The following is a 16,241-nucleotide window of genomic DNA, read 5'->3' on the forward strand; positions in this document are numbered from 1 at the left end:
TTCCAATTTTCAAGAACAAGAAGTATACAACTCGAAATGTTTAGACTTGTCTCCATAATTTATTCATGGAAAATATGTCAGTGAATAAATGTACACACTTAAATTATCAATTTACTTATGAATCCATAAATGGATATAGTTTTACAAAAACAAAGAATAATAAAACAAATTGTTTGTGATAGGAAGCATGATATCATATATTAGGGTATTATAGTTTCATTAACTTTCAATCATGATTAATGCTATGGTTGCAAATACCTTTACAAACGATTTTCATACATAGCAAAACATGGTATAAAACTGTTCGTATGGTGTTCATGAAGTTATTTGTGACCATAGCATAAGCAATATAACTTACCCATAACTTGCGAGGTTTCACAATTACTAGTCTTAATTTTACTTAAGAGCAGGCCAGCAAATAGAGGTGCATTGGATAAGGGTGGGGTAAGAGTTGACACCCTTAAAACCTGTTCGCTTGTTGGGTTCTATTGCATCTATTTATAAACTTCAAGCAATTTCATTGTCTGAAACAAACCAGGCCCCTATTCCATTTACAATATCAGAGCCAGAATCACGAGAGGTGATGTATTATGAACCATATACATTAATTGAACTTTTAATGTCACATTATCATTCAGCTTAATTTTCTGCTTGGTACATGCTTGAATAACTTCTTCTGTAATGTTACCATTTGACTATACCTGAGCGGTTGTGAATCTGCTCACATACAAGTAAGAATACATACCCTGTTATAATGATACACAATGAAATATTATTCTTTTAAAACAAAATTGTACATTTTTAAACATGAATAAACATTATCAATCAATAATCCTCAAAAATGAAATATACCAACTTTGTAAAAATCAACTCTTAGATAGCATAATCATTCAACTTTGCACAAGTTGAAGGCTATTACTGGAGTTCCTCTCTTTCACTGACCAACCAGTTCTTTTTCCCATCATGTAACTTCATTTTTTCATCATTGGAATTTTCCACTGATCCCTGCATTTTCATCTGAATTAATACATAATGTAAAGAAATAAAAACCACCGCATACCACATATTTAAAAAAATTTATTTACTATTTCATTATTGCAATTCTGTTTCATAAAACTAATTGGTTACAAATTGAAAAATGGTAAAGTGAGCTTGCTGTCAATCAATCATATGGCACCATTTCAGTAGCTTTTAACATTAGCTTTAGACTTGTCATTGGTAACAAGTTTTATTAAACAGGGGCCTACTTCGATGAAACAACATTCTGTTAATTTCCATCACATATTTACCTTGAGGGTGTAACAATTTACAGCATCTAAAAATAAATAATTCATTCTAAGTCTTTGTGCTGGGCCATTAAAATTGTGTGCACAGCTTTTTATTCACGGTGCTCATGATGATCAGGGATTTTACATGTTGCTTTCTTGTAATGGGCATTCCCAAATAATGACCATAAATTGCTTGCAATTCATTGTCGGACCAGAATATGCGAAAAGTGTTTATAACATCTTTTAAGTCAAATTTCTCCTCAGTCAAAAAAAATTCTAGGGTCCATAGATATTTGACTAAGGCAGAGTCACCTGAATGATGGAAATAAGTTGGCTTTATACCTCATTACACACAAGAAACATGACAGCAAATGCATATAAAGAGAATGTTAGAGGCACATGTTCTTGTGGCACTTTCTAGAAATAATTGTTTCAAGAGACAAGAATAATAGAGAAGACTCCTCCAGGATACATAAGATGTCTCTAAAAACTGTAAAATATGAAGCAAAGTTGCTTATTTTAAGATCATAAAAGTATAAAAGAATTTTCAAACTTTCAAAATATTGTTTCATAAATAGCCTTTTTCCCTCTGTATAAAAAACATTTCCCCGATGTTTCAATTTCTTTAAAGTGGAAGTCCAATCCAACAAAACATTGATTTGAATAAAAAAAAGAAGAGAAATCAAACAAGCTTTAAAATGAAAATTTAATCAAAGTCAGATGTAAATTAGAAAGTTATGAATTCTTAATTGTTTTGTTTATGTTTCAAAAAACAATATTATGCACAACACATTGATATGAAAATGAGATAGTGACATTCACTTACTATTTCTTTTTTCATTTATTGCATGAATTTTATCTTAATTCTTGCGGAGTTGATAGCAAGGAAACTGTTTACTGAATAACAATAGGTCACAATGATAAAAATTACACATGTTTAGGAAGAAATCCAACTTTGATTCACGTTGTAATGACAAGAAAATAAAAATATTTCACATTTCATACAATAATTTTACACAATCAATTTATCATTGCTTTAAACACTAATTCATATCAAGGCACAGAAAGAAGAGTGTCCTTTTTTTTAATAGATTATTATAATGATTATCATTTTTAGCATTACAAACATATGCACAATGATATGAAAATTATCAAAATGAAATGCAAAACAGACTTCAACAAAATGCTTTCCTTTCAAGTAGGCCCAAGTCATTACATTTATTTTGAAAAAGGTTATTAATAAATGGGAGGTAAGGGTTAAAGGTAAATGCCAGTTATGGTAACGATATCAAAATGAGTTCGTACAGAATCTAATGAAATGACCACGAAAGTGTCTGTTTGTATAGATAAAACATATGTGCCAAAGGATTCTAGAAGAAATTGTGTAATTGCTGAGAAATCAGCAAATAAGCACACGATTCGGGTCAAGCGTTGGGCCTGACATTCAATGCAGTAATTATACACTGTCCCACGTGCGCTTTTCTGTGTTGGTGATCTTCAGTGTGAACATTTTTCAGCGTAGATTTCAAGATTTCACAAAGTTCAGTTTATGTAACTGTACCAGATCTAGATCCTCAATGATATACTGACAATTAAGCCTTATTTTACCGACTTTATCATGAAAGCAGTGTTTACTGCAATTACTGTCATTTCTCTTTGACTAGCAGGCCGTGGTACAGATAAAGATTGTATCACCTTCAAGATTTGTGTTGCATCATGGGTAGAGCAAAATTTCATTGATTGACCTGCCTTATGACTCTATCTTGATTTTTCTTTTTCAAGTTGAGAAAAGGACACCAAAGGCACAAAGTTCAATATCAATGATCCAATAACTTATTCATGGCTCATACATTGGTATGATATTGGCCAGAATTTGGCATTCTATTCCCATATGTAGACATGCATTATAGTAAGATATCGTGTGATATCAACTAAAAACGATCTTTCAGAGTCAAGGTAGAAGAAGGTGTTCTTCATTTTCTTGATATTTTGCAACTTAATCAAAATAATTTCAAGGAATATTGAAAATAGATGACTATTTCATTTTCATGGATGTAAAGATGTGAAATTTGTTATTTTGGCAACTTCTGGGGACAACTATTTTCTCTATAGGGTCAATGGCTGTCAAAATAGGAATACATTTATGCATGTAACAGTCACTTGAACGGCATTTACATGTTTTTATTCAGCCATATTTTCAAGTGATAGTTCAATATCTAAAATTGATTAAAAATATATGATTTTGCACACACACAAAAAAACTGCCATAATCTTCACAAAACAATTTTCTTAAGTATGACCTTGATTCCAACAAGCTATATAAAACCTGGCAAAATCAATCTGCAAGCCACTTCTTCATATTCTTCCTTTGCCCTTCATTCAAAATGAATTTATAAATCAAGAAGGTGAGAGATATGATATAATGATGATGAAGGTTTTTGACAAATTTGTGAGGTCATATGAGTATTGGTTAAGCATATAAATTAGGAGTGTTTTAACCAACTACTAGAAAACAATATTGATGCTAGTAATGAATCAGGGTACTAGTACTGTTGGATCAATATTCTTGACCATCAAATATCATGAATTAGTTCCAATACAGGACCTCCAGTAAGAAGAATCAAGTTATCCCATTGAACCAGTTAGACCTGAGTTTGCCAATCAAGATCATACTCTGCTCAATTAAAATATTTTATATGAATAAAAACAACCAACAGAAGTAAGACAAGCATGCTGTAAAACTTTGTTTCATTGCCCAAATTCACCACTGTTTCCAATGTATCCAACAGTATTTGGCTGTAGCAGGCCCAAGCAATCTTGAGCATTAGAGCTCCGTCTGTGGTAACAAATAGAGTATATTATGGCAGTCTCTTGTTTACTAGAGACATGATAAATATTAGCGGCGTCAGACAGGAAAATGGAGAAAATACAAGCTCTTCTGCCTTTTGATTCTATTGATTGAAATTCAGAAATCAATGTTGTACAATATCTATAACACAGAGACAGCATTTTAGTTGTTGGAAAAATCCAAATACATAGCATTGAATGTACTTTTCAAAGCGTCAAAGTTCCAGACACCCATCCCAAGGAACACTGGATTTCAACTTAAGACAGAATGGAAATGCAGAAAGAAAAATTTCCGGCATAATTCAGCCCTAATTTTATACCTTTATCTATCCTCATGCAGTAAAATGTTATTGCTTAAAATGTTTGTATCTAAATTAGGTGACTAATACTCTGCACATGTGTTTAAAACTGAGGACTAATGCCAAGATGATATTAACAGTTTTCAACAGATAGGCCTTCTCCCTTTAAAGACCACCACTCTACGGTAGCATCTCATATACCATACATGTAGTCCCAACCAATCCTTATTATTCCATCATCAATGGAAAGTCCAATTTTATTTCCTAGCAGGAAATTGCTTATGACTTCCAAATTCATCATCCACTAAATTCTTTTCCTGAATAATCAGGTCTCCTCTGAACAAAACACTAGTTTTTGTCCTTGGCAAGTATTCCACAGAAAACAAGCAGTGTTTGCCCAACTCAGTTAAATCTGATCTTGAAATGACATACCATATTTTGTTTCATACTTTGACAAGGTATGATCTGTTTCACTGTAATACTCCTAGTCAATGCCTCTGGTAGTTCCTTTCCTATGGGATTTTATCTTTCTGCTTCCAAACTTCAGCATTGAATCTTTACCTACAAGACTGACAGCTCAGCATCCACCCATATCCTTCTTCTTTCCCTTCCTGTAAAATCGAGTCTCCTGTGGATCAAAACCTTGCTCTTTGCACCCGTACACAGCCCATGAAGGGGTCTTTGCCATGTAGTCCTCTGCCGTGAATATTTTCTTTCCCTCGCTCGCATCATATTCAGCCATCAGCGCATGGAATTGTGGGTAATCGATCCAAGTCCACCATTCACCATCCTTCTTGAACTGCATGGAAATAAAAAATAAAGTATTTAAGGAATCTAATGAAAATACCAGAGGCATTCAAATATACAAAAGATAATAAAAAAACAGTAATACAACTAAGACTGCTTTTGCTATAAAGAAAAAGCACCTCACAAAAGAGTGTGTGTAGTGTCCTTTTAACAGGAATCTCGCAGTAAAGGCACTATCAGTGGCTTCCCTAGATTCCTCATTGTTTCTTCTACGATGTAATTGGCAATGATAAGCTGCTGACAAGATTACGAAAGGAAAGAAACAGCTCTGACTACTGGTAGGTTGCCTTATTGGCTATAACATATACAGCAAACTTGACCAACAAACATGGTGCTTTAAATTCCTTCCTACCAAAACCATTTATGCCTTGGTGGTGCATAAGTGGCAAATGAAGATATATCAAAGGATGATATTGCCACAACATAATCAAAAAGTTTGACTGTGAGACAAAGTACAGTGACAACTGCACTAGAACAAAACACATCTACACATTTATTGGAAATTCAAGAGTTAATTGATCACACATAAAAAAAATACAGCTACTAAAAACAACAAATAAGTATATAAAAAATATTTAAGTCTATGGTAAAATCAATGTTGACTATCAATAGTCTAACATGGGAAGGGCAAGTCATAAATCAAAAGTAACATTTTTTATGATACAAGACAGATTTCACATCTATTAAAAATTCTCATAGTTGTTATCTAAGTAACACTTATGTGCAAGATAATACCATACAATAGTTGTACCTTTGTATTAGCTGCCAGAACACAGTTTGAATGTTCATGTTCGCTAGCTATCTCATACTCTGGTAGAAGGTCCATGAGTTTCTGTACAAAGTGAACAACTTCCTCATGCCAAGGGATGTTCTGCATGGTCAGTGTGCTGGCTTTCGACTCACCACAGTAGGTTACACCCTGAGAAAAATAAAACAAATGAAAAGTGGAAATATTTTCCATCCACTAACAGGGATTATAAACAATCTTTAACAATCACTTTGAGGTGGTCCAATAACACAAAGGTTAGTGATTAATCATACGCTTGATTTTCACGATTGATAGTACATTGTAGTCAATGGAATCAATCGTAGAAAATTGTTGTACGATCATTGCTAAGCTTTGTGTTAAGAGAACCAGGACTTAACCTCATTCAAAGCTAAAATTTGCCTTTTTAAATCAATAACCTGCAAATAACATGTGAATTGAGAGGTAAAACCGAGAATAATACTAGTATTCCTGAATTTGTGTACGTGTAAGATCATTTTTAAGTCTAGTTTAAAAGATTGGGGCTCATTTCGTTAGACCTATTGTGATTTATGAGCTGGTTGGGTACAACTGGTTTCTCCTTTCACTTTGTACCACACAATGCAACAGAACAAGGGTAGGCTTAGAGATCTGGGGGTGTTTCATAAAGTTGTTTAGTACATCATTAAGAATTACAAGTATGTCATGTGACCTATTCATTGTGGCCAATTTAAATTCTTAATCATTTTCATTCCCATCTGCTCAGTTTAAATCTATGTAGATTATCATTCTCATTGCAAAAAAAGGATCAGAATGCTAGATCATTGATTTTTCAATTTTTACTATGAAGGTCATGCAAAGTTCACTCCAAACCACAATAAAAACAACAATTCTCATTATTTCCCAGACCGTAAGGAGAGATCAAGAGTGATCATCAGTATTGTGTAATGTCATGAATAGCCAGGTGGGATGGCTAAAGAGTTGAGGGTCTATACCTTGACCTCAATGAAATCTGGTTTGCCGAGTTGTACAAGGTTTGCATAGGACTGTATCTCCTCATCGTTCCATGCCTTGACTAGAGTAAGACGATATACTGTCCTCTGGCCCTGTTTCAATAAAAAAAAATATTTTAGGGGGAGTGTTTATGTTAATAGAAAGGATCAGGTTGCTAAAGAGAGCCCTAACATTTATTTATGGGCCAGTCATTCAGTATCAATAAGGACAAGTTCTCTTGTAATTCTGTAGATTCTATACTTGCTACAGAGAATATACAGTTGTATTCAAAAGTTAGTGAACCCCAACAATAAATGCAATCCATCAAGCTGAATGTTGAATGGAAGAGAACGTTCAGCGAGCCCAGAGCAATCAACTTCATTAAATGTAATAGTCTATCACAAACTTTACAATTGAATACTACATGGCAGAACTTTTCAACTATTTAAAGGACAAGTCCACCTCAACAAAAACTTGATTTGAATAAAAAGAGAAAAATTTAACAAGCACAACACTGAAAAATTCATCAAAATCGGATGTAAAATAAGAAAGTTATGACATTTTAAAGTTTAGCTTCATTTCACAAAACAGTTATATGCACATCTCGGTCAGTATGCAAATGAGGAACTGATGACATCACTCACTCACTATTTCTTTTCTATTTTATTATATGAAATAAGAAATATTTTGATTTTCTCCTCATTGTCATGTGAAATGAAGTTTCATTCCTCCCTGAACACGTGGAATTCCATTTTAACATTTTGTGGTTCAGGCAACGAGGTCCTAATCGTCAAATCGTAAAAATTGAAATATTGTATAATTCAAACAATAAAAAACAAAAGAAATAGTGAGTGACATCATCAACTCCCTCATTTGGATGTAACTGGCTCGTTCATATAACTATTTTGTTGAAAATAAGCGAAACTTTTAAATGTCATAACTTTCTTATTTTACATCTGATTTTGATGAAATTTTCAGCATTGTGCTTGTCTGATTTTTCTTTATTGATTTAAATCAACATTTTTCTGAGGTGGACTTGACCTTTAAATATATTCATTTTCTGGTTGGGTTTACTAAGTTTTGAGCACCATTGTATATTCTATTCTTTTAAATAATTTGTAATAATCCATTTCTCAGCTTGAGACAAAAATTCTCTGACAAACTTTAATACCCAACTTGACTCAAATCCCAGAGTGTACATGTACAGGTATATACTAACATTAAAATGTAAAATTAAAGCTGAAATACCAAGTACAGTAGCGGACCATGACCCGGAGGAGACAAAGCATTGGGGGGGGGGGGGCACTGCATTGTTTGTGAACAATGCCATGCCCCCCCCATGCTTTGTCTCCTCGGGGTCATGGTCCGCCACTGACTACCGGTAAGTATATACACATTACACCTGATTCTATTCATACCTTATCAGATAGGGCTTTCAAGCTATCAAGAAACCTGGGCCAGAAGTCTCTAAATAGAGGGCGATCTACTTTCTTCAAGCTTTCCTTTGTACTAGCATCAACACTCACATACAGCTGAGTAACTGGTAGCAGATTCCTACAAGGCAAAAGGTAAAAATATCTCAATATATATAATGAATAATAGTATGTCAGAATCTAAAAAAATAATGGTCTTGCAAAATATCAGAAAACTTCAATGTCATAACTTTCTAATTAACTTCCGATTCCAATAACAATTTCACATTCATGGTTGTTTAAGTTTTGTCTATTCATTCAGATTGACTTGTGGTAGATTTTACCTTTCAGCCTATGCCAATATTATTAGCAGTATACACATGATATGGTATATTTTAATGCTAGATTCTTGTAACAAACCATCACGACTTACTTGATTGCATCAGGAAACTGAGCATTCGTGACCAAGAAGGTGGAGATCTTTTCCTTATGGAGTAGTTCTACAAGACGGTTGATCTTAGGGTACATGATGGGTTCTCCTACCAGTGATAGGGCGCAATGTTGCACCCTCATAGCTTCAATCATTCTTTCTTGCTTTACCCCTGGTACTCCTGCATGTGTCATAAGAATAATCATTGTCACAGTCAAACTGGAGTAGTTGCATTAAAAATAGCAAAATAAAATTGCAATCATCAACAATCTGAGTCCTGAAATAGTTTGAAATATTTAAAGAGAATCAAATATTAAGAAATAATGAAAACTTCAATAAAACCCATTTTACTCAAACTCACAAACATAAATAAGCACACATGGGCATGTGTATCAATATTGCCAAGAATTAATTCTGTCAGGATGGCAAGCTTATTTTGGTAATTACTGAGCAATTTCTCATCTTGTACCAGAATCATACCTTTGAATTGTTTAATTAAGTTATAGTGGTTCTTTAGGGCTCCCTCTACAATGGTTTCAGCATCATCCATTTGCCATTTCCACTCCGTACCAACTGGATTTGTATGGTGTCTGGAAGGAGAAACAAAACAAATAAAAATCTAATTACAATACATGTATTCATGCAGACTATTCCTGCATGCTCCATGATCTGTGAATATTTCTGACCATTCAGCTGAAAACTCACATCAAGTCGCAAAATTAATTTTTAATATTCAAAAGATTTTGAAAAAGCATTTCCTAAGCTTTAAAATGGATATATGCTATTACCCATCAGGAGTATGCTTTATAGCGTGAAAGACATATTGAAGCTTTCATAGATGTAATACAGAAATACTTGAATCTTGAGTTCGGCTAAAATTCAGGTAATACGAGAAAGGGTTACTCCTTAACAAACCTTAACTTGCGACGTTTTTCATAAGTTTGGTTTTAGAAGCCCAAATGTCTATACGGCTTATTACAGAGAACTTTCCCTGATGTATTGAGTGTTTAGAACTAGATGGTGGCATTTGCTTCATAATCAACTGAAAAGAAAAAATGGACATGTAAAGGTAAGCCCCCCTCATGCTACCTAAACCCACACCCCCTCCTCTGCTTCCTTACTGACAAATCAACCCCCCCCCAACACACATTTGATTGGACTTGTTTCAATATTCATTAGCATGCAATCATGAATGAATCTGCCGTTACAGACTCGGGAAGGGAAAAGCTACCCAAGTTAAATAAGTGCAAAACAAAACTACTTCCTATCACTGAGTAGGGATACCAGCTTAAAGATCAAAAAGTATCTCAAATCTTGTACTGATATATGACTACTTAGGTTAAAGTTTCAACTTGCCTGTGGTTGAATCCATCTGAAAGATTCAGGCAAATAACAATCACCTCTGAGAACAGCCAGAGTTTGGCATTGTTTAAATTCTAGCGATTTAGCGATTTTCTGTTGACATGCACTTACAAAATTTTGTGTAATTTTGGAAACATGTATCCAGGGGTCACAAACTTGTTCATTAAACAACACAGTACAAACTTTCCACCTTACAGATTTACAACAAAACAAAAAGTTGATGGGATGGTGAATCAGCCCCCAGTCATATTAGGGTGAAAGGCTACAGAATTTGCAGCTCTACAAGCTTAATGTGAATTGTTACTCATGAATTGAAGACTTTTACATGTTTTGAGTCAACCTAGTACTACCTACCTCCAACAGAAGACACATTTATTGGCACATGCTAGACTGGGTGTGGACTCCATGCATCGATGACTCTCAATACCATAGAATGTATGCTTGTAACATCCACCTCTACCACGAAGCATGCTCTGTAAAACAACAACATAGTTTGACACTTTATATTCCAGCCATTCATCAAGTTATTCAACCCACAATTCTTCTTGACTATTCTACTCTTATTGTTGAGTACATATGGATAAGTCCTACATTGTTATGCAACTTCATGCATTTAAAAACAACAAGATTTGCCAAAGAAAAAGTAACAAAAATATCACTCCTCAGCCTTATAACGGAGAAGATTATGTATAATATATTAGGGCATAGGTCAAACTGTTTGGACAGAGCCTTTGATCGTATACTGACTAGAGTTTAGAATGTTTGGGGTAGAAATTGTGGAGCCTTCAATCACAGACTTAACTCCAGACTTCAGTTTAGTGTTTGAGGATTTTTTTTTTTGGGGGGGGTAGAACTCATAGTCTTGATAAATTATTTGTTACACAAAAAACCTTTTTCATTTTATTTAGAACATAAGAGCTAACAGATAAGAAATGTTAATCGTCTGACGAAATTTGACGCAAATTTGATAAAATTGATGCAATCCATTGTGCATATCAAGAAAAAAAGTGCCTAATGACTCCTTGTGTTGAGTCTAGGCAAATGAACATTCTATTCTTGGTAAGAACTGTTAAAGAGTTGTAATGATTAATAGCTCACCTTTGTCCATCTACATAACTTCACTCCTGAATGAGAACCAATGATTCGATAACCTGTAAAACAATAACAAAGAGATGTTTGTTGGTAGAACATTTGAAAATAGCCCCATCTGCATACTGGTATCTTCACTTCAAATATGATTATTGTAATCTTCTGGGCTATTTTATCAATTAATCAACCTTTTTATACTTCCAACCCCCAATTTTTTCCATTTTTTCTACACTTAACAAACTTCAAAAGCCATGATAATTCAAGAGCAATGCAGTTTTCATATGACCTAAAAACTTTACAAAGCTATCTGTTTTCCATTTACATAAACATAGAATCTCATACAAACAAGCATTCATTTCAATTATTTTTTTCTTTTTCAAAATGTTGATGACATTTTTTCCTCTTTCCATGAAATTATATGAAGAATTACCTTGCTTTGTAAGATTTTTCCTGATGGTTGGCGTGACCATTTCCTTTGGTTCAGTACTTTGTTTCACTCCATTCATGGCCTATCACATACACAAAACAATGAAATTCAAATTTACCATTCATTTAAGATTTCACTGCCTTTACACATCTAGATGTTTGACACTCAGTGTTACAGTCATAAAAAATGCTTGATAATTTGTGACTAGAATCATGCACCATCATAACTAAAGCTGATAAATCAATCACATGTCATGAATGTTCCTTAACAACATTTTCCATTAATAACTATAGAATCTACAATACTTACTCTCCAGCACTCTTTGAGATAAAAATCTAATATTTTTAACATCATATCAGGTAAAGCCTTACATCGTAAATTGTTATCTGTCAACTTTCCTGCACCAGCAAAGCACAGTTGTCTGACTGTTACTATGTTTTAACTATCAGATAAGACATATTTTGTCAGATAAATCATTCAACAATTCGTATCAAAAAAGATCAGTACAGTAGACAAAACCAGGGGCCGATTGCACGAAAGGGTCTTTGCAAGGACCGTCTTTCGTGTCGCCCATTTTTTATGATACGCCATGTGAAACGCATTTTGAATAAATTACCTGCAAACATATTTCATTTGTCTGTTAAAATTAACAAAATATTTGTTTATAAAATGATGTGATATATCATTAAATTGTATAAAATTTGATTTAAAAGCAAGCTAACGAATCTTATTCTTTATCATAAATTTCAGAAACACCCCGCTTATAGCGTATCATAAATGATGGGCGACACAAAAGACGGTCCTTGGAAAGACCCTTTCGTGCAATCGGCCCCAGATTCCTCTTTCTTGACTTGCTATATGTCACAGTCACAACTCCCTATTTGCATCATCCAGCATCTCACTTGGAAAACACTGCAGTATAGTTCTCATTCTTATGTGGTAAAGGTAAATTGTTTTACATCCACTGTGTCTATTTTCTGTTTGGTATCATCCTTCATTGTCTATTATTTCTTTGTATACAACCAGTGAGTCTATGACACAGTTTGGTATAATTGTGTCCATTTCTTACTTTGTCTAATCACCAGTTGGGTTATACCCATTTCACTTGGTCTATCCAACTTGTCTATATCATAAGAAAAACTGTTTATTACCCAATTCTTCATTTAACAAAGTGGAAAATAAAGTAAACTGAATGACAGTTCTATCAAGTATTAGACCAAAGTGATATTTGCACAAATCAGTAATTACACCAAATTGATATTAGACCAACTTTTGTTTAGCCATGATGGTGTTGTATGATCCAAGAATTTGACCATCTGATGGTAGGCAAAGTGGATGTAAACCAGAGCAAATGACCCACTCTATCTTTATCTACCACATCCTATCAAAAGAATCCAAGTCTAAGATCACACAAACCTTGGCATTCTTCATCTTGTTCATGACTGATCCCAGGTCTTCGACATCGATGACATCCATTTCATCAGGATCTTCTTGGTCACTGTCCAAACCATCATCCACCTTCTCCTCATCGGCATTAACAAGACCTTGATCCACAGTGTTCTAAATAAAGGAACACACATGTCAGAGCTCAGAAATGTTACTGGCCTATATATATATCTCATCATTTATCCATCTAACTATGTACTTATTTATCATTCTTTTCTCTTACAAGTTATACCAAATGTATGAAATCTAGTAACCAACACACAAAAACCAACATAATTAATTGGTATGTTCTACATACATTTAGCAAATGAACATTAAGTTGAGTGCAACACATGAAGTCTTGCTGTGTAGGCCTATATTTCCATCCATAAACAACAGATTGAATTATACAGTGAAATAGACGAGACAAAGATTGAGAGAAACTAAGAATGAAAAAGAATCTGGGATACTGAAGCAATTTGAGTGTCACCATATTTAGTATCCTCACCTGCTTCAATGACATTTGACCTTTGCTTATCGACTGGCATGTTCCATTTTGATTACAACTGCATGCATTATCACCAGTTCCATTGCCCTTTACTACAGCCTGAAGAAAATCAGATTTCCACGCAGCAAAATCCGCCTCAGTACCTATCAATGAACAAATAAAATAATTAATCTAGATACTTTAAAGTGAACAAATCTTCTTGAAAACAGAATAAATCAATTTCCTTCATGATAATCTCATACCAGGTTATCAATCACAGCACAGCTGGTGACAAATGTTAAGATGCAATATTCAAACAATTAGGATGAAATCATTATAACACCAGAAATTTTATCATCTTCATACTAAGTGGCTCACTCCAGAAACCAATAAATTCTTACTAATATGAAAGTCTCTAAGATCCAAGTAAGAACATATCATATATTTTATTTTCATAAAAGTAATAGATACATCATACAGAACACATTGGCTCCAAACTCCCATTGGCAGTTTTGAATCTGTAGTATGAAACCATGCATTAATTAATCAATATAGAATTATTACAATTAAGTTATACAAAATCGCTGTAATTTAAAGTTTTATGTAACAGTCCAACTTACCACCATGCTTGCTTGCTGCAACATTGCCATCCCCTTCTCCTCTTGGGAGGAATGGCCTGGCACTCAAGTCTGTCAGCCATTGTTGTACATTTTTACTGACCTATAACAAAATAACAATCTTTATTACATATCTGGATAGTAAATCACACCCCTTACAATAAAAATAAATTATGAGGAAAAATCAATATCAACTAATGAAGATATTTTGGACACACTCTTGAAGAAATAAAGAACAATGTCAACTAAACTTGTGGAATTAAAAAAAAAACTTCATGTTTTATAAATCCTTGGAGTGTACAGAGACAATGCCCCTAGCTCTCCTTCCTCTTTGTGTGCAATTCATGATGTAACATGTGCATTACACAATGCAATGCAAAGGTCTTCTGCACCGAGGCATGGACAGAGACTTCTTGTTTGTCCCTCTTACTCCGTCTGAAATATTAGTTGAGCGAGAGAGTGGAGCCGAGTGAAAGAGACGGTGAAAGCAGGGACAAAGTATGGAACAAAATTTAGAATGCAGTTCTAAAATCTGGCCTCAGAGGCATATTACAGGTAAATTTATTTTTTATCCCTTTCCTTCATTAAAGTCAGTATTCTCTTTAGTTCACTGTTGCTAGCAAGGGTTGTGGGATTTTCATGACTGTCGGCTGCACCCAGGAAGTTTTAAGGGTGTGAATGAGCGAGCTGGTCTCATATGGTCTAAATTCAAATGAAGATATCCATGTGCGACAGCATTATCTGATAACTTTTTGGCAAAATGATTCAAATTAAAGGTGATTTTTCTCTGTTTTTTGTCATGTTTCAGTTTTGGTTGAGTGATTAACTGAACTTATGACCTTAATGGGACAAATGGAGTCTACTCACTGTGTTATAATGATCCTGATAAAGTGAATTCCCAAGTCCAAAGACAGCGAATCTATGTCCTTTGAGTAAAGTTCTAGGCACTCTAAAATCATTGACGGATTCATGGAGCCATCGATAGAACCATGCCCCACCCTCAGGAGGCTCACCATCCGTATAGGTAGATAGGATGTACACACATAATGTTTCATCATCTTGCTGAAAAGAGATAGAGATGACAATTTACATTTTCATAGCACCATTTATCTGGCTCAGAAATATGAGAGAATCTCTCCAAGTAAATCATTTGAAAGAGATGACATTGCAGTGATGTTGTGTATTGGAGCAAATTAAGGAGTTGTCCCTACCCTACATCCAAAGGGCACTAATTTTAATATCCTCATTGGAATATTGGTTTATACATATTTTTTACAATTTTCTTTCTTGTCGTTAGTCTGATAATGATCAAACTTTCAGTTTTATGCTCCTCTGAATTCTTTTTTTTTTATTAAAAAATATTCCATTTGGGTTAGACTCTTCTTTAGGCATTTTATGTATTATCAAATATATGTACATCAATTTCAATTCTAAGGTGTCAAATTACACAGTCTTGGTTATCACGTCTGGTATACAAGAGAAAATGATATATCCATTGATTCTATCCAGTCATTATTCAAGTGCTTAACCAGATTTTGAAAAACTGACTTACATCTAATAAAACATGTTTCTCTGGGTCAAACTCCTTCAGATCAATCACATCTTTCTTCACTGGGCTAGGGATATCTTTTGCTAGTTGAGTTGCAAGGTCCTACAAGAAATGAAATATGTGATTTGTGTCAGCGCTATAATGAAAAATGAAATATGTGATTTGTGTCAGCGATATAATGAAAAATGAAATATGTGATTTTGTCAGCGATATAATGAAAAATGAAATATGTGATTTGTGTCAGCAATATAAATAGAAATAACAAGTTATCAACAAACAAAAAAAATTTGCTTTTCTTAAAGGTCTGATAAATAACTTTACCTCCCCCCCCCAAAAAAAAAAATGAAATAAATGTCTATTGCTTCAGAACTTGATAACACACAATTCAGGAAACCAAGTAAATTTGGCCAAAATTGATCCAATATTTGACTACAGACAATAACAAAACATAGTGATTATCATTGAGTTGATAACAACTGCCTAG

The 16,241-nt window shown here is 34.0% G+C and overlaps 1 protein-coding gene across 4 annotated transcripts in view; it reads right to left on the minus strand.

Moving 5' to 3' along the window:
• Nucleotides 1–44: 44 nt before the first annotated feature.
• Nucleotides 45–16,241, minus strand: part of LOC121409228 (S-adenosyl-L-methionine-dependent tRNA 4-demethylwyosine synthase TYW1-like) — a 20,087-nt gene continuing 3,890 nt past the window's right edge. For all 4 annotated transcript variants that reach the window (XM_041601093.1, XM_041601094.1, XM_041601092.1 and 1 more), the window contains exons 4-17: nucleotides 15,761–15,859; nucleotides 15,076–15,270; nucleotides 14,212–14,311; nucleotides 13,613–13,755; nucleotides 13,096–13,239; nucleotides 11,683–11,761; nucleotides 11,262–11,314; nucleotides 10,518–10,636; nucleotides 9,282–9,391; nucleotides 8,805–8,982; nucleotides 8,378–8,513; nucleotides 6,962–7,072; nucleotides 5,973–6,140; nucleotides 45–5,213 (exon numbers count right to left, since the gene is read on the minus strand). In XM_041601093.1, coding sequence (XP_041457027.1) covers nucleotides 4,992–5,213; nucleotides 5,973–6,140; nucleotides 6,962–7,072; nucleotides 8,378–8,513; nucleotides 8,805–8,982; nucleotides 9,282–9,391; nucleotides 10,518–10,636; nucleotides 11,262–11,314; nucleotides 11,683–11,761; nucleotides 13,096–13,239; nucleotides 13,613–13,755; nucleotides 14,212–14,311; nucleotides 15,076–15,270; nucleotides 15,761–15,859 — 1,857 coding nt within the window. In that variant the 3' untranslated portion in view covers nucleotides 45–4,991. The remainder of the gene's footprint in view (nucleotides 5,214–5,972; nucleotides 6,141–6,961; nucleotides 7,073–8,377; nucleotides 8,514–8,804; nucleotides 8,983–9,281; nucleotides 9,392–10,517; nucleotides 10,637–11,261; nucleotides 11,315–11,682; nucleotides 11,762–13,095; nucleotides 13,240–13,612; nucleotides 13,756–14,211; nucleotides 14,312–15,075; nucleotides 15,271–15,760; nucleotides 15,860–16,241) is intronic.

The sequence above is a fragment of the Lytechinus variegatus genome, chromosome 2, assembly GCF_018143015.1.
Source record: "Lytechinus variegatus isolate NC3 chromosome 2, Lvar_3.0, whole genome shotgun sequence".
Lineage (NCBI taxonomy): Eukaryota > Metazoa > Echinodermata > Echinoidea > Temnopleuroida > Toxopneustidae > Lytechinus > Lytechinus variegatus.